Raw genomic sequence first — 18,414 nt, forward strand, 5'->3', positions numbered from 1 at the left:
TTCCTTGCTTCCTTTTCTAATATCTTTCTTCTGAGCCCTGGTTTACATTATCTCTTGTGATGACTTTCTAATAGAAAGAACACGTTCTGGTAGTTTCTTGCCTAGCCATAGTTTAAATGGTAATCATTCTCTCCCACTGCAGTGTGATTAAGAGTATTTCATTAGCCTCTTTCTGGGTGGCATTTGTTTCCTGAGTGTATTTTTTTGAAGTATACCATTCACAGTGATAATTTTTTACATCTGCCCATGGAAAACTGAGCTAATGGAAATGAGCTGGAGTCATGGGGCAATTATAGAAAAGGAGTAGAGACCACCAAAGATGGAGATTGAGTTGAATTAGAATTGATACAGAGCAGAACTCTTGCAGCAGTCCCACTAAAGTCATAGGTAATGGAAGAACGAGTGGGATACATAAATTTCCAGTAGGGACAGGACTTTTCCTACAGAAATGAAGTGCCTTTGGTTCCTTACAGATGAAGTACAGGACTGTTGATAGTGGACCCTTTTCCTTCCAAGCTCTTAAGAGGGATCTTGAGCAGCCCTGACCAAAAAGCTAGGCTACATATCAAACCAAATGACTAGTTGTAATGTTGAGTGTGCACTCAGTTAGTTGGCTACAAGGATACTTGGTGAGTTTTAGCAGAATACAGTAAGCTAATTCCAAAAGAAAAGGTCTGAAATATTAATTTATAGACAGAAAGGATCACAGATTTCATTTCTACTTTCTGTCCATTTTCTTAGCCACTTCATTTTTTAAATGGTTAATAAGTTTATAGCTTGAGCCGCGTCTCTCCTAACAAACACAAGGTGACATTTGTAGAAGATCTTCTATTTCCGGCCTTCCCCTAATGGGGCAACATTTTAAGAAAACTCCATTACAAATATTTGACCCTCTTCTTTCCTTCCTGTTTATTCTGCAGATGTGCCAAGCTTAATAGAAAATTCAGAGAGGGTATGTACTTATCAGAATCATTCAGTTGAACTTGACACAAGGGCTGGTTTTTTCTTTTTTTGAGGATCCAGAAGTTTTGTCCAAAGGTTCAGCTGACTGGCTTTCTTTCGTGGTGGACAATGTACAGAGGAGCCTGCTTAGATCAAAATGTCATTAGAAGCAGACCAACTCAGCAAGCTTTTTCTCAAAGGCCAACAAAGTCTCTTTAAAAATAAGCCTTCCAAAGAAGTTAAACTTCTAGTAAAGCAGGTTAGTGGACCACAGGAGAGAATTTGACTATTTTTGTGAAATTCAGCCTCTCACTCCATCTCTGGCCCAACAAAACCTAGGAGCCCTAAAAGTCTCCTAGGTATAGAGTTGAAGGGAAGTGACTTGGGGCAGGTCTTCCCTATGTGGCCCAATTCAGGTTGTCCCTGAACAGAAGACCCAGACAGAACCTGGCAGCTGAGTATGAATGGCACCATATATATACTAATGAGTGATAACGCAGGGAATGTATCAGCCAAAACTGTAATGTCTGCTTGCATTCCTAACCATGTGGCAGTGTCATTCTCCCTTGAAAGATTTCAGTGGTTCATAAAGGGCTTCCTTGTTGGTAACGATGAGTAACACTGGGCAAGCATGAAAGGGGGTAAGCAGAGAAAGGAAAATGACCCATTCCTCCTACCCAAAGAAAGAGTGAAAGACCCTATCTTGTGCATCCCTTGAGGTTCAGACCCAAGTCCCTTTCTTCAACAGAAAACAAGCTAATCATACTTCTGAGTACCTAGACAAATAGCTCAGGGCCAGCATGGTTTCTTTTCCCCAGGTTTGATGCTGTTTTCCAGCTCAACAGCTCTTCCAGATTTGGGGTATTCCACATAGCATCAAGTGACCAAGCTCTGTCTTTGCAGATACAGAACAAATCAGAGAGACCCTGAGGAGGGGACTAGAGATCAACAGTAAACCTGTCCTCCCTCCAATCAACACTCAGCGGCAGAATGGCCTGAATCACGACCGAGCACCGTAAGTCTCTGGTCTCTAGGAGTTTAAGTCTTAATGTCCCCAGAGAGCGATCTCCTACCCCAAGACTTGGAGGGGGTTCTGTCTTTAAGAGCTTTCATCTCCAATAAGATAGCAGTGGGTCTTCTCTTCCCACCTCATTCTTTCCCCTCCAAGGCCTATGCGAAAAAGAACAAGGACTGAGCTTATAGGAACCAAGACATTTTGCAACTTGATGAAAAGAGTAGGGGGCTAGGGGCAATGGCAGACATGCAAGTTTGCCAGTTGTAAGAGTCTTTAAAAAGTCTTTGTAGGGTGTGAATATAAACATCTGCAAATATTTACATGGGCTCTATGTGAGGCAGGGTTGGGATGAAATCAGATTTGGGGCCTTCCAACATTGAACAAGACCATTGTAATGAGCATTGCTCCTTTCCTTATCTTAGTTACTGCTGTAGTTGCCCTTCCTTCCTGAGGCTTGGTCTGCAGCTCATATCTGCAGCTCCTAAGCCTCCTGCTTTGCCAACCAATAGAAGGCCCTCCTGGAACCTGAACCCAATTTTCTTGCTGCCCCAGGAGGGAAAACCCTCGGCAGATCTCCCTTGACTTTCATTTAGGTTGCTACTTCCTGGGTGCAGTTTATACCTTACATGGCTCTCCTAGGAGAGGTTCTACTCCAAGGCCATCTCAGAGATCAGGGTTTATTCATGGATTTTTTTTCTCTTGTCCAGGCAAGTGCACTGTGCATCAGATGCCTTCCCTTTGAGCCAATAGGTTCTCTCAAGACACAGTGTAGTGGCCCTAATGCCAACAGCAACAGTGCCAAAGTGCCATAACCAATAAGAGGTTAATTCATCCATCTAGGGAAAAAAGTTTTGCTAGAAAATGGAGCTTGGATAGAAAGTCTAGTAGAAAATTCCTGATAGTGTGTCTCATAAGAAGATGATGTTTAAAAAAAAATTCTTATAGAGAGGCCCAGTATTCCAGACTGGTCAGTATTCTAGAGGGATTATTAGTTGCTTTCTTCTCTTTTTTTAAATTTGATTTTATTTTCTAAATTCTTTTCTCTTTCCTCCTCTCCCACCTATTGAGAAGGCAAGAAAAATAGAGCCCAATGTAAATATATATAGTCATGCAAAACAAATTTCTGCATTAGCTGTGTTCCAGAAAAAAAAAATTAGGCCAAAAAAAAAGAAAAATATAAGAAAATATGCTTCAGTGAATCCTTTGGAAGTATGGTTGGTTATTGTGCTGTTAATTATTACTGAGTCTTTCAAAATTGGTTATCTTCACAATATTGCTCTTTCCATATAAAATTTTCTCCTGGTTCTGTTCACTTTCCTTTGTATCAGTTCATATAAGCCTTTGCAGGTTTTTCTGAAGCCATCTTAGTCATAATTTCTTACAGCACAATAGTATACCATTGTGTTCATATACTTTAGCTTGTTCTACCGCTCCCTAATTGATAGGTACCCCCTCAGTTTCCAGTTCTTTGCCACCACTAAAAGAGCTGCTATAAATATTTTTGTACATATGGGTCCTTCTCCTCTTTCTTTGATCTCTTTGACATATAGACCTGGTAGTGGTATCAGTGGGTCAAAGGGTATTGGTCATCATTCCAAATTGCTTTCCAAAATAAATGAACTAGCTCACAGCTCTACCATATTAGTTGCTTTTCTAAGAAGTCGTTATTGAATATTTGCTGTGTGCCAGCCTATGCTAGGTCCTCTTAAGGAGATGAGAAATGTTTTCTGCTATTAGGAATCTCATTTAGTGGAGGATATATACATGAGAGAACAACTAAGTGTAAATAGGCCAATTCCAAGAATGCCCAAAGACTGTCTTGTAATGTTTCCTAAAGATGGCCTTTGACCTTGAGATTGCTGGGACTCTATTGGTTTTTCCTGGTAGTAACTAGAGCAGTGTGCCGTGATTCTGATCCTAGCTTAGGCAGAAAGCCCGGGAATGATCCACTACACAATTTCTCACATATTTTCATTCCTCTAATGAGAACACATCATCTGGTGGCCCAAGTCATAGTGAGATTCTCTAATGGAAAGGTGCCTCAAAAAGCCAAATAGTGAGGGCTGCTAGGTGGCACAGTGAATAGAGCACTGACCCTGGAGTCAGGAGGACCTGAGTTCAAATCCAGCCTCAGACACTTAACACAAAATACTAGCCATGTGACCTTGGGCAAGTCACTTAACCCCAATTGCCCTACCTTCTCCCCTCCAAAAAGCAAAAACAAAAAAGCCAAATAGTGTTATTTCATTGGTTCAATAGAGTATTAAGAAATAATTATGTTTTGCATGACTTTGCATGTATAATTGATATTGTATTATCTTCTTAATGGATGGTGAGGGGCAGGAGGGAGAGAATTTAGAAATCAGAATTTTTAAAAATAAATGTTAAAAAAAGGAAATAATTGTTGATCAAGCTAAAGTTCACAGCAATTTGCATTTACCTAGAATATACCAGCACAAAGTTTCCTTTTCTTCTCTAAAAGTACTTGAGCCTCTGAGAGTATAGACCATAGAATGGAATAGCATTTTACTGTTGAAAAGCACCTTATGAATTTTCTGCCTCCTCATTTTACAGATGAGAAAACAGAGGCTGAACAGTTAAGTGACTTGCCCTCCAGGATCATGTAGCTTGTTAATAGCATTGCCAGTAATAGAACCCAGGTCTCTTGACTCCTCATATAGTACTTAGTCTATCCCACACACTGTGTGAGCATATCCCCCTATGCTGTAATATCTTGCCCAGCTATATCTGTGAAGTATTTTAATAGGAACATTTGAGATACGAGTTCTCAGATCAGACCTGGATATACACTGTACTCAGCTGTCACTTTTCAAGGTTGGAAAGCTTTTAGGGTTTGTCCAACATTTGCACCCTGCATCTAAGGCTCTCAGCTTGCAGCCTGGCTGCAGAGAGCCTTCTGGCAGCAAGGAGATTTATAGAGGAGAGAAGTGAGTAGGGAGTAGGTCAGAAGTACATACCCAAGGAAATAGAAAATGTTTCATAGTGTTCAATTCTTCAGGCTGCATTATTACATATACAGCAGAAACCAGTATGTTAAGAAGTAGATACAAAATGGTTTCTCGTTTACATAATAATATTGTTAGATATTTGCCTCACCTTCCCCAGGGTTGGTTGAACTCCTGCTATCTTGAGGTACAATGGAGATGTACTCAGTTCAGATTAGTAAGCAGGTTCTTAATATTCATGCTGCCCACTCTGGGACTTGACCTCATTTCTGATAAACCAAGTTGATTACGATTGAAGAAACCGTCCATAAATGTGCTAGCACAAGTTTGTTGCATGTCCCCTTTGGTAGTAGCAGTCAATTTGTGAGTTTTTTAGTCTATGTGTTTGATTTTTCACTTGGTCAGGCTTTTAGTGCTGTATAGTAGTAACATACACCTTTGGGGTTCTAAACAGGTCTTTTTCTTTCCTGCAAGTGTACTGAAGAGAAGCTAGAGTCTGAGAGGCAGCAAAGTCTAATGGTTAGAACAACAAATTAGAAATTGGATCATGAGGGTGGCTAGGTGGCGCAGTGAGTAAAATGCCGGCCCCCAGGGGTCAGGAGGACCAGAGTTCAGTTCTGGCCTCAGACACTTAACATCCACACACAAAAAAAAACTAGCAGTGTAACCTTGGGCAAGTTACTTAACCCCAATTGCCCTCCAAAAGGCAAAAAAACAAACAAACAAAAAGAAATTGAATCATCAACAGATCTCTCATTGATTTGGATAAAAGGGAGCTATCACTTTGCTCATACTTAAGTCTCAGCCTATATAAAGCAGGTATGACCTTATTTGCTCCACTAATGGGGATTGATAAATTCATGTTTATGAGTTGATTGATAGGCACAATATGGATTATTCCAAAAGTCTCAGTGTAATTTTGAGCTCCTAAAGCTTAAAACATGACCTGAGTTACTAAAGCTTAAGACTGGACTGCACTTTTGTGACACCATATGTATGTAAAAATACCAGTTTATAGAAAACCAGTAGAACTTGTTTATAATGATATAATTAGAGATACAGTTAGAACCTATATTATTTGGTTCCTTTGTTATCTTAGGCTTTAACTTTTGGGGTATTAGGTTTGAGATCATAGCTACTGTACTAAAATGGCTTTTTAAAAAATAAAATAAATAAAAATTTAAAAAATACCTACCTTAGGTATGTTAAAAAATAAACAAAATAAAACCAAAAAATCCTTATATCTAATATTGTCACTTTGAGACCTAGCTCTTTTCCTTGTATGTCTTATTTGTTGTTTCCCATGATTCTCTTCCCCTCTGAATAAACTGGGCCTCTACCTCTCCTGCTCTTGTTTCATGCCTGCTCTTCTCCCACTCCCTTCAGGAAAGAAGAGGCACCAGCCCCCTCCATAGCCCATTCTAATGTTTCACAACTCCTACGTTCCAACCGTAAAATATATATTTGGCTTTTCCTGAAATGATCTGCTGATAAAACCATATTCTGGCACCTCCCCCTAGTGAGCCTGCCTAGGGATAAGGCAGCCATGGAACCATGCAAAATAAATTCCTCACTGAGCTGAGGACAGTAGCACATTAAAAGCTGTGACTCTTAAATGTTCCCACATGACTGGGAAATAAATGACCAGGCATACTTGCTATTTGAAGTCATTAAGTTTTTAAATTTCATTATTTTTTTGGTCAGAAATGATGTAATGAATTCCAAGCCCTTAGCTTTTCCATTCCAGTTTTTTCCAGGATAATCTGGGAAAATGATAATTATCAGGTTCATTGTTTCTGATAACAGAGAAGTCTGAATTCTTACCAGACTATAGTTGTAAGAGCTAGTAACTTGTCTGGCTTTGGAGATCTTGTCCTGACTCTACAGATGACTCACTAACCAGGGCCAAATCCATCTGCTGATGCTTCTTTCTTTTGGAGTATGCCTACATAATGGGCTGACTGCATTGTGTGTGTGTGCACACACACATGCCGATGCCCAAATGTATGTATGTATGTATGTAAAAGTATGTAAAAGATTCACAGCTACTAGTGAAAAACTTAAATATAAAGAAATTTGGAAAGCAGAATCATGGACATTTGGATGTGGAAAGGACTCTTAGAAAATCATCTGTCCAGAGGTATTAAAGTAGCAGTCTACAGCAGAAGTAAATGTCTAATAAAAATGCTACAGTACAACATAGGCAAAGTGAATTTGTGATTTTCTACTTCAGAGCTTGAGCAATAGGGATGTTTCTATTTGAGTTTGGCCCCTCCAATTTAATACCTTTCCTTTTACAAATGAACAACCTGAAGGAAGCCCAGAGGGATGAAATAATTTAACTAAGTTCATACACTAGCAAAGCAAAAACTAGAACCTGGGTCTCCTGCTTATCTTTCAATTTACTTATTCTTTAACTTCCTGTGAGGAATTCAGAACACTCTTGAGCCTTTAAAAACACTCCTCTCATGTATATAATATGCACAAAACACTCTCTTTATCTACCCTAGTTCAAGTGACAAACATTGCCCCCATTTTTTTTCCTACTCCCTAATTCCCATTTTATGGATAGGAAACCAGAAGGGGCTGAAGAAAAATAACTGTGCCATACTAAGAACTGGTTCCTATTCTAGGAGGGGAACACAGAACTGACATTAGATCCCAGATCTCCTTCTTTGTTCCAGGTTGTCTAGTGTTCTTTCCACTATGAAAGAACATCCTTCTTGGAATTAGGAGAGGTCTGAGTTCAAATTCTGGCCTCTCATACTTACTAGCTCTGATCTTCAAACAAAGTACATTTTTTCTGGGCTTCAGTTCGTTCATTGATAAAATGGGAATAACAGTCATTCTCAAAGTTCTATAAAATCATGAGCTATTATCATCATGCTGAAAAATACAGCCATCATTCTGAGCTGAATTTTTCTCTCCTCTGTCTAGATTGCTCAAGAATTTCTCAAGTACATGTTTTACCCAAATGGCCCAGGAAATTGAAGTTTATAAAGAAAACTTTCCCCATTTCTCCATAGTCTGTCTTTTTGTATTTTCCTTCCTACCTACTTCTCTGAAGTTTTTATGAATCAAGTATTTTGTTCTTTAAGCCCAAGCTTTTCATAATTTATGGTCTTGCACAGGAGCACATCATTCTTCTTATCCCCTAAGACGAGCCTATAAGGAAGGAGCCTGAGATTTGACAGAAGGGAGTGGAGTTTTATTGTATTTGTTCTGTGGGGAAGCTGTAGTCTTGTTCTGCAAATCAAGCTTCCCATCCTTCAGGAGGTCTTTCCAGTCCCCCCCAAGCTGCTAGTGTCTTCCCCTCTAAGGCTATATTCAGTGTACTCCATATTGATCTTGTATGTACCAGTTTACATATATGTTGTATAGGATAAGTGCTTAATAAGTTCTTGTTGATATTGTCATGAAAGACTGTGATTATGATTCATGATCTCTAAGGTTGTATGTGTATGCTCTAAGAGGCCAGGGTTTAGGAACTGGTCATGCATGGCAGCTTTACCTTACCCTAGAGAAGCATCATTGTTTTCACTGGAGACAGATATTTCAAAAGGAGGCAGCTGCCTTTCTTTTATGTGTCCTAGACTACATAGATAGGACTGAGGCAGGAGAGAAAAATGCCAAGAATGGATAGGCATTGTTTTCAAGATTGAAGAAGTCCTCCATGCTCACTTTGCTTAGGTTTTGTCTTTTTGTTGCAACAATTCTATGGGCCAGGTACTTTTGAAAAGCTTTGCCAAATGAGTGTATGTTTGAAAATAGAAGAGACAAGGAATTCACAACAAATATGGCTTGGATAAGCTAAAGTTTCTATTTCAACACCATTTCCATACAACAGAGCTCAATTCTCTATATTCGGAAGGAATTTAAATAAGGGCAGTTATAAACACCCTAATTCTAAACTTATGTTTTCAGCAATTTTGAGCTCCATCCAAATCCATTCCCCCTTGTTGGCATTGAATAATGAGAGTATTTTTATAAAGTATGATCCATTATTAGGGTCACCCAACACTTCAACAGCAAAGCCCTCCTTTAATGTGAAAAAAAAGGAAGGCTTTATTAGGGAGTTGGAGAAGGGAGATGACTCAAAGTCTCAGAAAAGGCAGAGTTGTAGAGAGAACTCACAGAGGAAAGAAAGGATCTTAGCTTCCAAGTCCTAGTCAAAAGAGTGAGCTACAGAAGACAGAAACCCTCAGATTTTAGCTCTCTGTTGGCTAAAGCAATCAACATTTAGTTAGGGGACAGTTTGACCATCTAAATTTTATTTTTGCTTCTTTTGCTCCAGCATCATTTTGTTTAACCATAAAATTCCCCTCCCCCACTCCCCAGTGTATTGATTGGGTACTGGTGCCATCTCTTTGATCTTTTTGCTCTTTAGTAATTCCCTAAAGACTAAAGCTTGTTTGCATATGTATCTGTATAATTCCTACTGCAGTGCCTGACCCAGCACCTCTTAGAGATGTCTGCATAGTGCATGATTTGTATCAGTGATAATGGTCAGACATTAATCGTATAAGAAATGGTAAGTGGAGAGGAGGAGGAGGAATTGTGAAGAATTCCAAAGTTTAGATTCATAGAGGAAAATTTCAGAGGACCTAAGAAGTTGAAGAAGGGCTAGAGGTAAAGTAGGGGGAAGGAGTCAAGGAGAAAGAGCTAGAACTCAAGGGAAAAGATGAGCCTGAAGGAGAAAGGTTTTATACAAAGAGGCATAACCTCCTTTAAAGTTATAAGGGATTTTAAAAAAAAAAATTTGTCTTTATATCTCCAGCACTTTGCATAATGCCTGGATGATGCCTGGTACGTAAGTAGCATTACATTAAGTAAACTTAGTAAATGCTTGCTAATTGATTAATTCAAGGAAGACTTAGGCAGAAGGATGCAAGGAGAAAGAGAAGGGGAAAGACTGAGGGATAAAAAGAAGCTGTACAATGACTCTAATTGGAAGGAGAAAAGGTAATTAGCAAGGCAGAAAATAAGTAAGATAAGATTGTGAAACAATGTTAGAGTTTAGTAACATAAGAAAGAGGAAGTTTGGTGTCAAGGTGCTAACTGTTATGAGAAGAAAGATCACAACTCCTTCAAAACTGAAGACCACCACAAGCTGTTTACTACAGTGGTTCTCTAGGGGTGCTACTAACAGGAGCAAGAAAGGACTGAGTATCTCACTTCCAGTAAGTATGGAGGGGAGAAAGATAAATTTTCAGTGTTCTGCATAAAGGTATGATATTTGTATTTCTGCCGTCACAAAGTGACTTATCTATGCTTAAAATGTAGACTGGTCTCCTCCTTAGATTAAAAGGTAAATGAGTAAAATAGGACTGTTCTCCAAGTTGTCAGGAAGAATGAAGTGTTACTTCAAAAAAAAACTTCAAGGACTTTAATATTAAAAGTGAAAAAACTGAAGAGGCAGAGAAAAATACTGAACACGGACTAGAAGTTAGAAGGTGAAAATGTGAGACAGAGGAGAAAGGGAAGAAAAAGGATCACTAAACACAGATATGGGCTTCTCCCAAAGAAGAGGGAGCTGGAGAAAGGAGAAAGAGGAGGAAAAAGTTATTTGTCTTCTAAGAAATGCTGTTGTGGATCTACAGGTGCTGGCACAGGAGAGACCATCAGTCAGGGTCAGAGAAAATAGAAAGTAGTGGTTGACAACTCTTCAATGAAAGGTACTGAGGCTGGTATTAGCCAGATGACAGAAAGAAAAAGGTCTGTTGTCTTCCCAGGGTATGTATCCAGGATGTGACAAAGACCTTCCCAAAGGACCACTACCTATTTCTGGTGATTCATGTGGGGGCACAAAGGAACAAACCACAGACTTTGGCCTTAACCTGCAGGCATAACTCTGCCACTGACTATGGGCTTGGGCAAGTTTTTTCCCATCTATGGACCTGTTTCTTTAGCTTTAAAATGAGATTGATTACATAGCTGATTTCTAAAGACCCTTCCAAGCTCTAACATTCTACAGTGTTGCATTCCTTTGATATAAAAGCATTTTAGTGTAGAGGAAGTGAAGAAACTTATAAAGCATTGCTTTAACATTTTGGGCAGGAAACCAAAGGCTTTAGGGCACAGGTGGTGGTTTCATCAGTGTTATCAATTGATGGCAAGGGCTTAACAAAAGAGACAGATTTGGAAATGAACAGCTGGTTAAGAAGATGGTATTTCCTAGAAAATTGGCAAAGATGACAACAGATGGAAATAGTCAGTGTTTGGTGGGGGGAGGTTGTGGAAAGACAGGAACACTTAATATACTGTTGGTAGCACTATGAATTGGCCCAGCCATTCAGGAAAGCACTTTGGAATCATGATGAGAAAGTTATTAAATTGCCTGTAATTTTTGACCCAGAGATTATCCACTGCTAGGCATGAACCCAAGGGTGGCATTGATAAGAAGAAAATTTTCATATACATCATATCACCAGGTCAGTGTGATTAGAAAGTAACGTCCTATGTACACCAGTTAATCAAGAAATTTAGTAAATACCTATTATGTTCCAGGCATTTTGCTAGATGCTAGGGGTACAAGTATAAAGAATGAAATAATCCCTACTTGCAATGAGCTTACATTTTAATGGGGAAGAGGGAAACATATATACAGCATAAGTAAAGTTAATAAAAGAATATACAAAGTAGTTAAATACAATGTCGTTTGGGAAGGAAGGCACTAGCATTTAGGTGGATCAGGAATATGGTGCCTGAGCTTCATCTTAAAGGAAAAGAAAGACTCGAAAGTGGAAGTAAGGAAGGAGGGTATTCCTGGTGTAGAGGCACACAAGGTGGAGTGTCATGTGAGTGAAGCAGAGAGAAGGCTAGTTTGCTTGGATTGCTGTGTCAAAGGCGGGGGAGTAATGTCCACTGAGGTCAGAAAGTTAGGGTGGACCAGGTGGTGAAGAGCTTTAAAAGCTAGACAGAGGAGCTTATATTTTATCTTAGAAACAATAAGGAATCATTGGAGTTCTTGGAATCAGAAAAATCACATGGTAAGATCTGCACTAAGGAAAATTACTTTGGTAGCAGTGCAGAATAAAGTGGAGTAGTGAGAGATTTGACGTAGGGAGACCAATTAGGAAACTGTTGTTGTAATCCAGGTAAGAGGTGATGAGGGCCTGAACTAAGGTGGTAACTGTGAGTGAAGAGAAAAGGAGTCAGATGTGAGAGATGGTAGAAATGGCAAGATTTGGTGACTGATTAAATATGTGGGGTGAGGGAGAGTGAAGAGTCTAGTCTAATGCTAAGCCTTTGACAGAAAGGGAAACTTATAAAAAGGAAGGGTTGTCTCACCACCTCGAATCCATGTAGAAGGGGACTCTGAACAAACTTTGGAGCTACAGAACCCACAAAATGACACAGAGAAGCTAACCTCCCGCTGAGGACAGCCCAGCAGGCTAGCAGGAATCAGCCAGCAAGCATCGCTCTGGGAGCCAAGCCCAGCTCCACTCCAAGGTTTTAGCCCCAGGGCAGACCTGACCAGCCAACTGCTGGAGGGACTCCAGATCACCAGCAGCTGTGGTGGTCCAGAATTATCAACACATAGATGCTAAGGACAAAGTGAGAGGTCAGTGCAGTGTGGACTTTGGGACCCAGTAGTTGGGAGTGAGTCGGCTTTTGCCCCCAGGGTGAGAAGCCTCTGAGGGCTTCAGGGCAGCCACCTCCATGTAACAGCTTCAGTTCCTGGCCTGCAGAGTGTTGGGGAACCAAGCAACCAGTCTGAGGGGTAATCACTCTTGCTTTAACCTGGTTGGATCTGGATCACTGTCTAGGGTGGAGGTCCTGAGATGTGTGACCAGCTTGCCAGAGCATGTGGAGGGTTCAGAGAAGGCACCCAACTAATACCTCCAGCAGCTAAGAAAACCTCAGCGTTTGGTACGGAGCTCCCCTGTCTGGTAGCAGAGTCTTACTGTGGCAAAAAGCCCAAAAGTCAGCTAATTGAGTAGCAGCATGACCAGGCAAAGGAAGCAAAGCAAACAAAAGAATCCAACATTAGACTCCTATTTGGGGGACAAAAAGGATCAAAGCATGGAACAGGAGGAAGACAGTGAAGTCAGAACTCCTGCACCAAAAACTTCAAAGGAAAATACGAGCTGGTTACAGGCCATAGAGGACCTTAAGAAACAGATAAGAGAAGTGGAGGAAAAATTGGGAAGAGAAATGAGAATGATGCAAGAAAATTGCGAAATGAGAGTCAACAGCCTGACTGAGGAAAATACTACCTTAAAAAATAGAATAACTCAAATGGCAAAAGAGCCTAAAAAGGCAATGAGGAGAAGAATGCCTTAAAAAGCTGAATTTGCCAGATGGAAAAAGAATCTCAAAAGCTCACTGAGGAGAATCATTCCTTCAGAATTAGATTGGAGCAAATGGAAGCTAATGACTTTATGAGAAATCAAGATGTTGTTAAACAGATCCAAACAAATGAAAGAATAGAAGGAAATGTGAAATATCTCATGGGAAAAACCACTGACCTGGAAAATAGATCCAGGAGAGATCATTTAAAAATTATTGGACTACCTGAAAGCCATAATCAAAGAAAGAACCTAGAAATCATCCTCCAAGAAATTCTCAAGGAAAACTGCCCTGATATTTTAGAACCAGAGGGCAAAATAGAGGTTGAAAGAATCCACCAATCACCTCCTGAAAAAGATCCCCAAAAGAAAACTCCTAGGAATATTATAGCCAGGTTCTGAAATTCCCAGATCAAGGAGAGAATATTACAAGCAGCCAGGAAGAAACAATTTGAATATTGTGGAAACACAATCAGGATAACTCAGGATCTGGCAGCTTCTACACTGAGGGATCGAAGGGCTTGGAATATGATATTCTGGAGGGCAAAGGAGCTGGGATTAAAACCAAGAATCACCTACCCAGCAAAACTGAGTATCATGTTTCAGGGGAAAATATTGTCTTTCAGTGGAATAGAGGACTTTCAAGCATTCTTTTTTTTTTTTTAAAGCAATTGGGGTTAAGTAACTTGCTCACAGTTACATGGCCAGTTATTTTATGTGGGTGCCAAGTTATCTGAGGCCAGAACGGATCCCGGGTCTCCCGACGCCGGGGCCAGCGGTCTTACTCACTGCGCCACCTGGCCACCCCCCTTTCAAGCATTCTTGATGAAAAAGCCAGAGTTGAATAGAAAATTTGACATTCAGATACAAGAAGCAAGAAAAGCATGAGAAGGTAAACAGGGAAAAGAACTTATCAAACTATATCAAATATCAGAACTATTAACATTCCTACATGGAAAAACAATGATAATTGTAACTGATGAAACTTTTCTCAGTATGAAAATAGTTGAAGGGAATAGAAATATATATATGTATATATATATATATGTCTATATCGGAGGGTATATCGGCATATGAATACATTTGTGAATGTGTGTATATATGTTTACAGGTATACATAGATAGAGGGCACAGGACCAATTTAGTAGGAAGGGATGATAGTTAAAAAGTGAAATTAAGAGATGAGAGGAGATGGGGAGAGACAGAATGGGGTAAACTATCCCATTTAGAAGAAGCAAGGGAAAAATGGTTACAATGGAGGGGAAGAATAGGAAGGCAAAAGGGAATGGGTTAGCCTTATTCTCATTGAATTTGGCTCGGGGAGGGAATGAAATACACACTAAATAGGGTATCCCATCCTACAGGAGAGTAGGGGGGAAGGGGATGAGAGGAGGTGATGGAAGGGTGGGCAGGCTGGGGGGGGAGGGAAGTTGGAAGCACCCACTTTTGAAAAGGGACAGGATCGAAGTAGAGAATAGAACAAGTGGGAGGTGGGATAGGAAGGAGGGAAATATAGTCAGTCTTTTACAATATATCTTCCATGTTAATATTTTGCATTAGCTACACATGTACAACCTATACTAAACTTCTTATCTTCCCAGTAAGGGTAGGTGACAGGGGAGGAAGGAAATGAATCTGCAGTTCAAAGTTTTAAAATGAAATGTTTAAATATATATATATTAATACTATTTTACATGTAATTGGGAAATAAGATATACAGGCACTGGGGCATAGAGACCCACCATGCCCTACTGGAAAAGTCAAAGGAGGGGTATGAGAGAAGATATGGGAGAGAGCAGATTGGAGGAGGGGATATCCTGTGGGACTGCTATTTTGGGGTGGTGGATAGGGGGAAAACGGGGAGAAAATTTGTAACTCAGAATCTGGCAAAAAAAATTTTTTTAATTTGAAAAATTTAAAAAAAAAAGAGTGTCCATTTTGGCGAACCTTTAATAAACTTTGCTTTTCTTTGGAAAAATAAAAATAAAAAGGAAGTGTTTAGGAGGAAAGATAATGAGTTTGGTTTAAGACATGTTGAGTTTGGAAAAGAACATCCAAAGCCAAAATGGTGGAGTAAAGGCAGAGACTCAATTGAACTCACCCCCAAATCCCTCTAAATACCTTTAAAAAATTACTCTAAACAAATTTTAGAGCAGCAGAACCCACAAAAAGACAGAATGAAACAAATTTCCAACCAAAGACAACTTGGAAGATCTGCAGGAAAGATCTGTTGCACCTGGGTGAGAATGGAGCACAGTCCACTGCAGACCACACCAGCACAACGCTGTCCACAGCAAACCAGGAGCAGACCTTGGGAGCCACTGAATCAGCAGCAGCAGGGGCAGTGGTTGCTTTCAGAGCTCTGTGCCCACAGACAGGAAGACAAAAGAGAAATTGTTTAAATAGACTAATTTGGATGCCCAGATAAATCATCCACCACTTTAGATTTTAAAAGGAATTTTCAGAAGACAGAAGGAAAGATTGACAATTGTACCTTATGAACAATGTGTGGTCAGTACTGAATTTCCAAATGAACTAAAGGGAGGGGAAGTTTTTCTACCTTCCAAATTCCCAGTGGCAAGGATAACTACAACAACACAGTATCAGGAGCATGTGTTTATCTGGATGGAGAAACTGGTGCAGTTGGGCACAGTAGAGGTTTGGAGATAAGAGATGTGTTCAGATCTTTTGACCCATGCTACTTGTGTGACATCAGACAAATTACTTATTTCCCCTTGATCCTCTTGTCTTATCTATAAGTTGAGAGTATAAATGGCCTCCGAGGTCAGTTACCAAAAAAAGAAAAAGGACATCCAGTTTGAAATGTCCAATAGGCAATTGGTGATGTGAGACTGAAGCAAAAAGGAGAAGCTGGGGTTGGTTACATGGATCTGGGACTCATCCGGATAGGGATGATAGTGAAGCCCATGAATTCTAATGAGGTTATCGAGAGAGGAGGCAAACTGACCAGCTCCTCTGTCTCTACCTTAGTAAGATGGAAGTTCATACTAGACCCACTAATGATCAAGAAATTCAGTGAGAAACTACAGTAAGTAACTTCTTTTACACCATAGTTGCATAAAATGTCATCTAGAAGCCAAGAGGGCAGTGGCAGTTGGAAAGGGATTGTCAGTAAAACCAGTGAGAAGTCAGGGAATACCCAAGCACAGCTAGAGAAAGCCCTGCCATTGTCCAGAAGCCAGGAGAGAAGAAGGTTCCCCCCAGGAAGCTAGTAACTGGGCAGAAATGCCTAAGGGGACCTTGGAAGTGTCAGAGAACCCCAGTGGGCAGAGACAGAGACAACATGCAGTACAGCAGCACTTGGATTTGGATGTCCCAGGTCTGGCCCTCATCCAGAGCTCCAGCACTCCAACCTCACAGATGGAGAGGCTAACCCCAAAAGTTCAAGGACACAAATGACCAGGTAGAAACCAAGCAGGGATGACCACTCCACCCAGATGTGCATCAGTAACATAGCTTGGCCCTGGCACAAAGCCCACATTCAGAAATTAAAGCTGGAGAGATGAGCAAATTAAAGAAAGTGCTGACCAGTGTTGAATTGGTTGCAAATAATAAAGCCCTCAAAAGAGAGAGACACTTTGTGAGACAGTAAGGAGGTGGAGGAGGAGATTAAACTTTCCACAGGAGATAACAATGAAATAAAGGCCCTCAAGGCCTTTGGGATTGGAGAAAGAATTAATAGCTTAGAAAGTGGTCAGCCTCCTCCAAATGATGAACTTCCTAAAAACTAAAATAGACCAAATGTAGATCAGGAACTCCATGAGACAGAAAAAAAGTATTAGAATAAAATCAAAGATTGAAAAAATAGAAGAAAATGTAAGATATCTGATATAACAACTATCCCAGAAAACAGGTCAAGGTGAGATAATTTAAGAATCCCTGGATTCCCAGAAAGCTATGATTTTTAAAAAAACCTCTTGTCACTATATTTCAAGAAATTATAAATGAAAATTATACACATCTTTTAGAACTGGAGAGCAAAGTGAAAGTTAGAAATAAATCTACTTCTCACCTTCTCAAAGAAAACACAAGAAGAAAAAGTTCTAGGAGTGTCATAGTCAAAATCCAGTACATAGTTCAAGGATTAAGGTACCAGGTCAAGACCATACAAATCCTGGCAGCTTATAACAGAGAAGCAGATCTTGGAATACACTCTCCCAAAAAGCATATAACCTTACAACTAATACATCACTGAGTATAATCCTACAGGAGAAACAATGGACCTTTAATGGAAAACTGGACTTTGGAGCATTTTCAGTGAAAAGACCATAACTAAATACGAACTTTGAAATACAAAGCTCAAGAGAAGCATACAAAGGTAAATTTATTTGAGTGATTGGAAGGAGCCATATGATGATGTAGTATTTACTTTCTAATAGAGGGAAAAAGTGTTCCTTCAGGACCATAATACCTTCAGAAAGAGTATTGAGTTAAATAAGAAAAACAGAAGACCTGGGGTCAGATTATAGTCCTCTTCTGAGGGTTTTGAGGAAGGTTCATTTTGCTTGACTTTTTTTGTTACAAGGAATTTTTTCCCTCATTTTTCTTAATGAGGTAAGAATCATGGCATGACATGTTGAATAGTAATGATGAGGAGGGGAAGGCCTTTGCAACATTTTTTAAAGATATACACAGAAACAAGTAGAAGGAAGTTGAGAAGGAGGGTACAGACAAGCAGGACAATACTGAAAGTAATATAAATAATGTATTGTAATTTTTAAAAACTTTTTATTTTTTATTTATTTATTTTTGCCCTTTTTTTTTTTGGAGGAGGGAAGGTAGGACAGTTGGGGTTAAGTGACTTGCCCAAGGTCACACAGCTAGTTTTTGTGTTAAGTGTCTGCGACTGGATTTGAACTCAGGTCTTCCTGACTCTGGGGCCGGTACTCTATTCACTGCGCCACCTAGCCGCCCCTGTAATTTTTTAAGCAAGTAATATGGTGGAGATTCACATTTTCATATATGACCTTTGTGTTTGGCTACATGCTTGAAAATGTTATCTTTTTTTGTTTTTAAATTCAGAATAAAAAATAATTTTTAAAGAGATCATTGTTAACTTTGGAGAAAACAGTTTCAATGGAATGATGAGGGCAGAAGTCAGATTGCCAAGTGTTGAGGAATGAGTAAAAAGAGAGGAAGTGAGTATAAACAACTTTTTCAAAGAGTTTAGCTGAGAAAG

At 39.8% G+C, this 18,414-nt stretch overlaps 1 protein-coding gene across 2 annotated transcripts in view; it reads left to right on the forward strand.

Annotated features, from left to right (window-relative positions):
• The window catches only part of SUFU (SUFU negative regulator of hedgehog signaling), a 148,112-nt gene that overhangs the window by 100,813 nt on the left and 28,885 nt on the right, over window positions 1–18,414 (forward strand). For both annotated transcript variants that reach the window (XM_069098845.1, XM_069098846.1), the window contains exon 8: window positions 1,846–1,957. In XM_069098845.1, the coding sequence (XP_068954946.1) occupies window positions 1,846–1,957 (112 nt within the window). The remainder of the gene's footprint in view (window positions 1–1,845; window positions 1,958–18,414) is intronic.

The sequence above is a fragment of the Petaurus breviceps genome, unplaced genomic scaffold (genome assembly GCF_028583685.1).
Source record: "Petaurus breviceps papuanus isolate PSGF00001 unplaced genomic scaffold, PetGlider_PUasm1.0 37, whole genome shotgun sequence".
NCBI classification, from domain to species: Eukaryota; Metazoa; Chordata; class Mammalia; order Diprotodontia; family Petauridae; genus Petaurus; species Petaurus breviceps.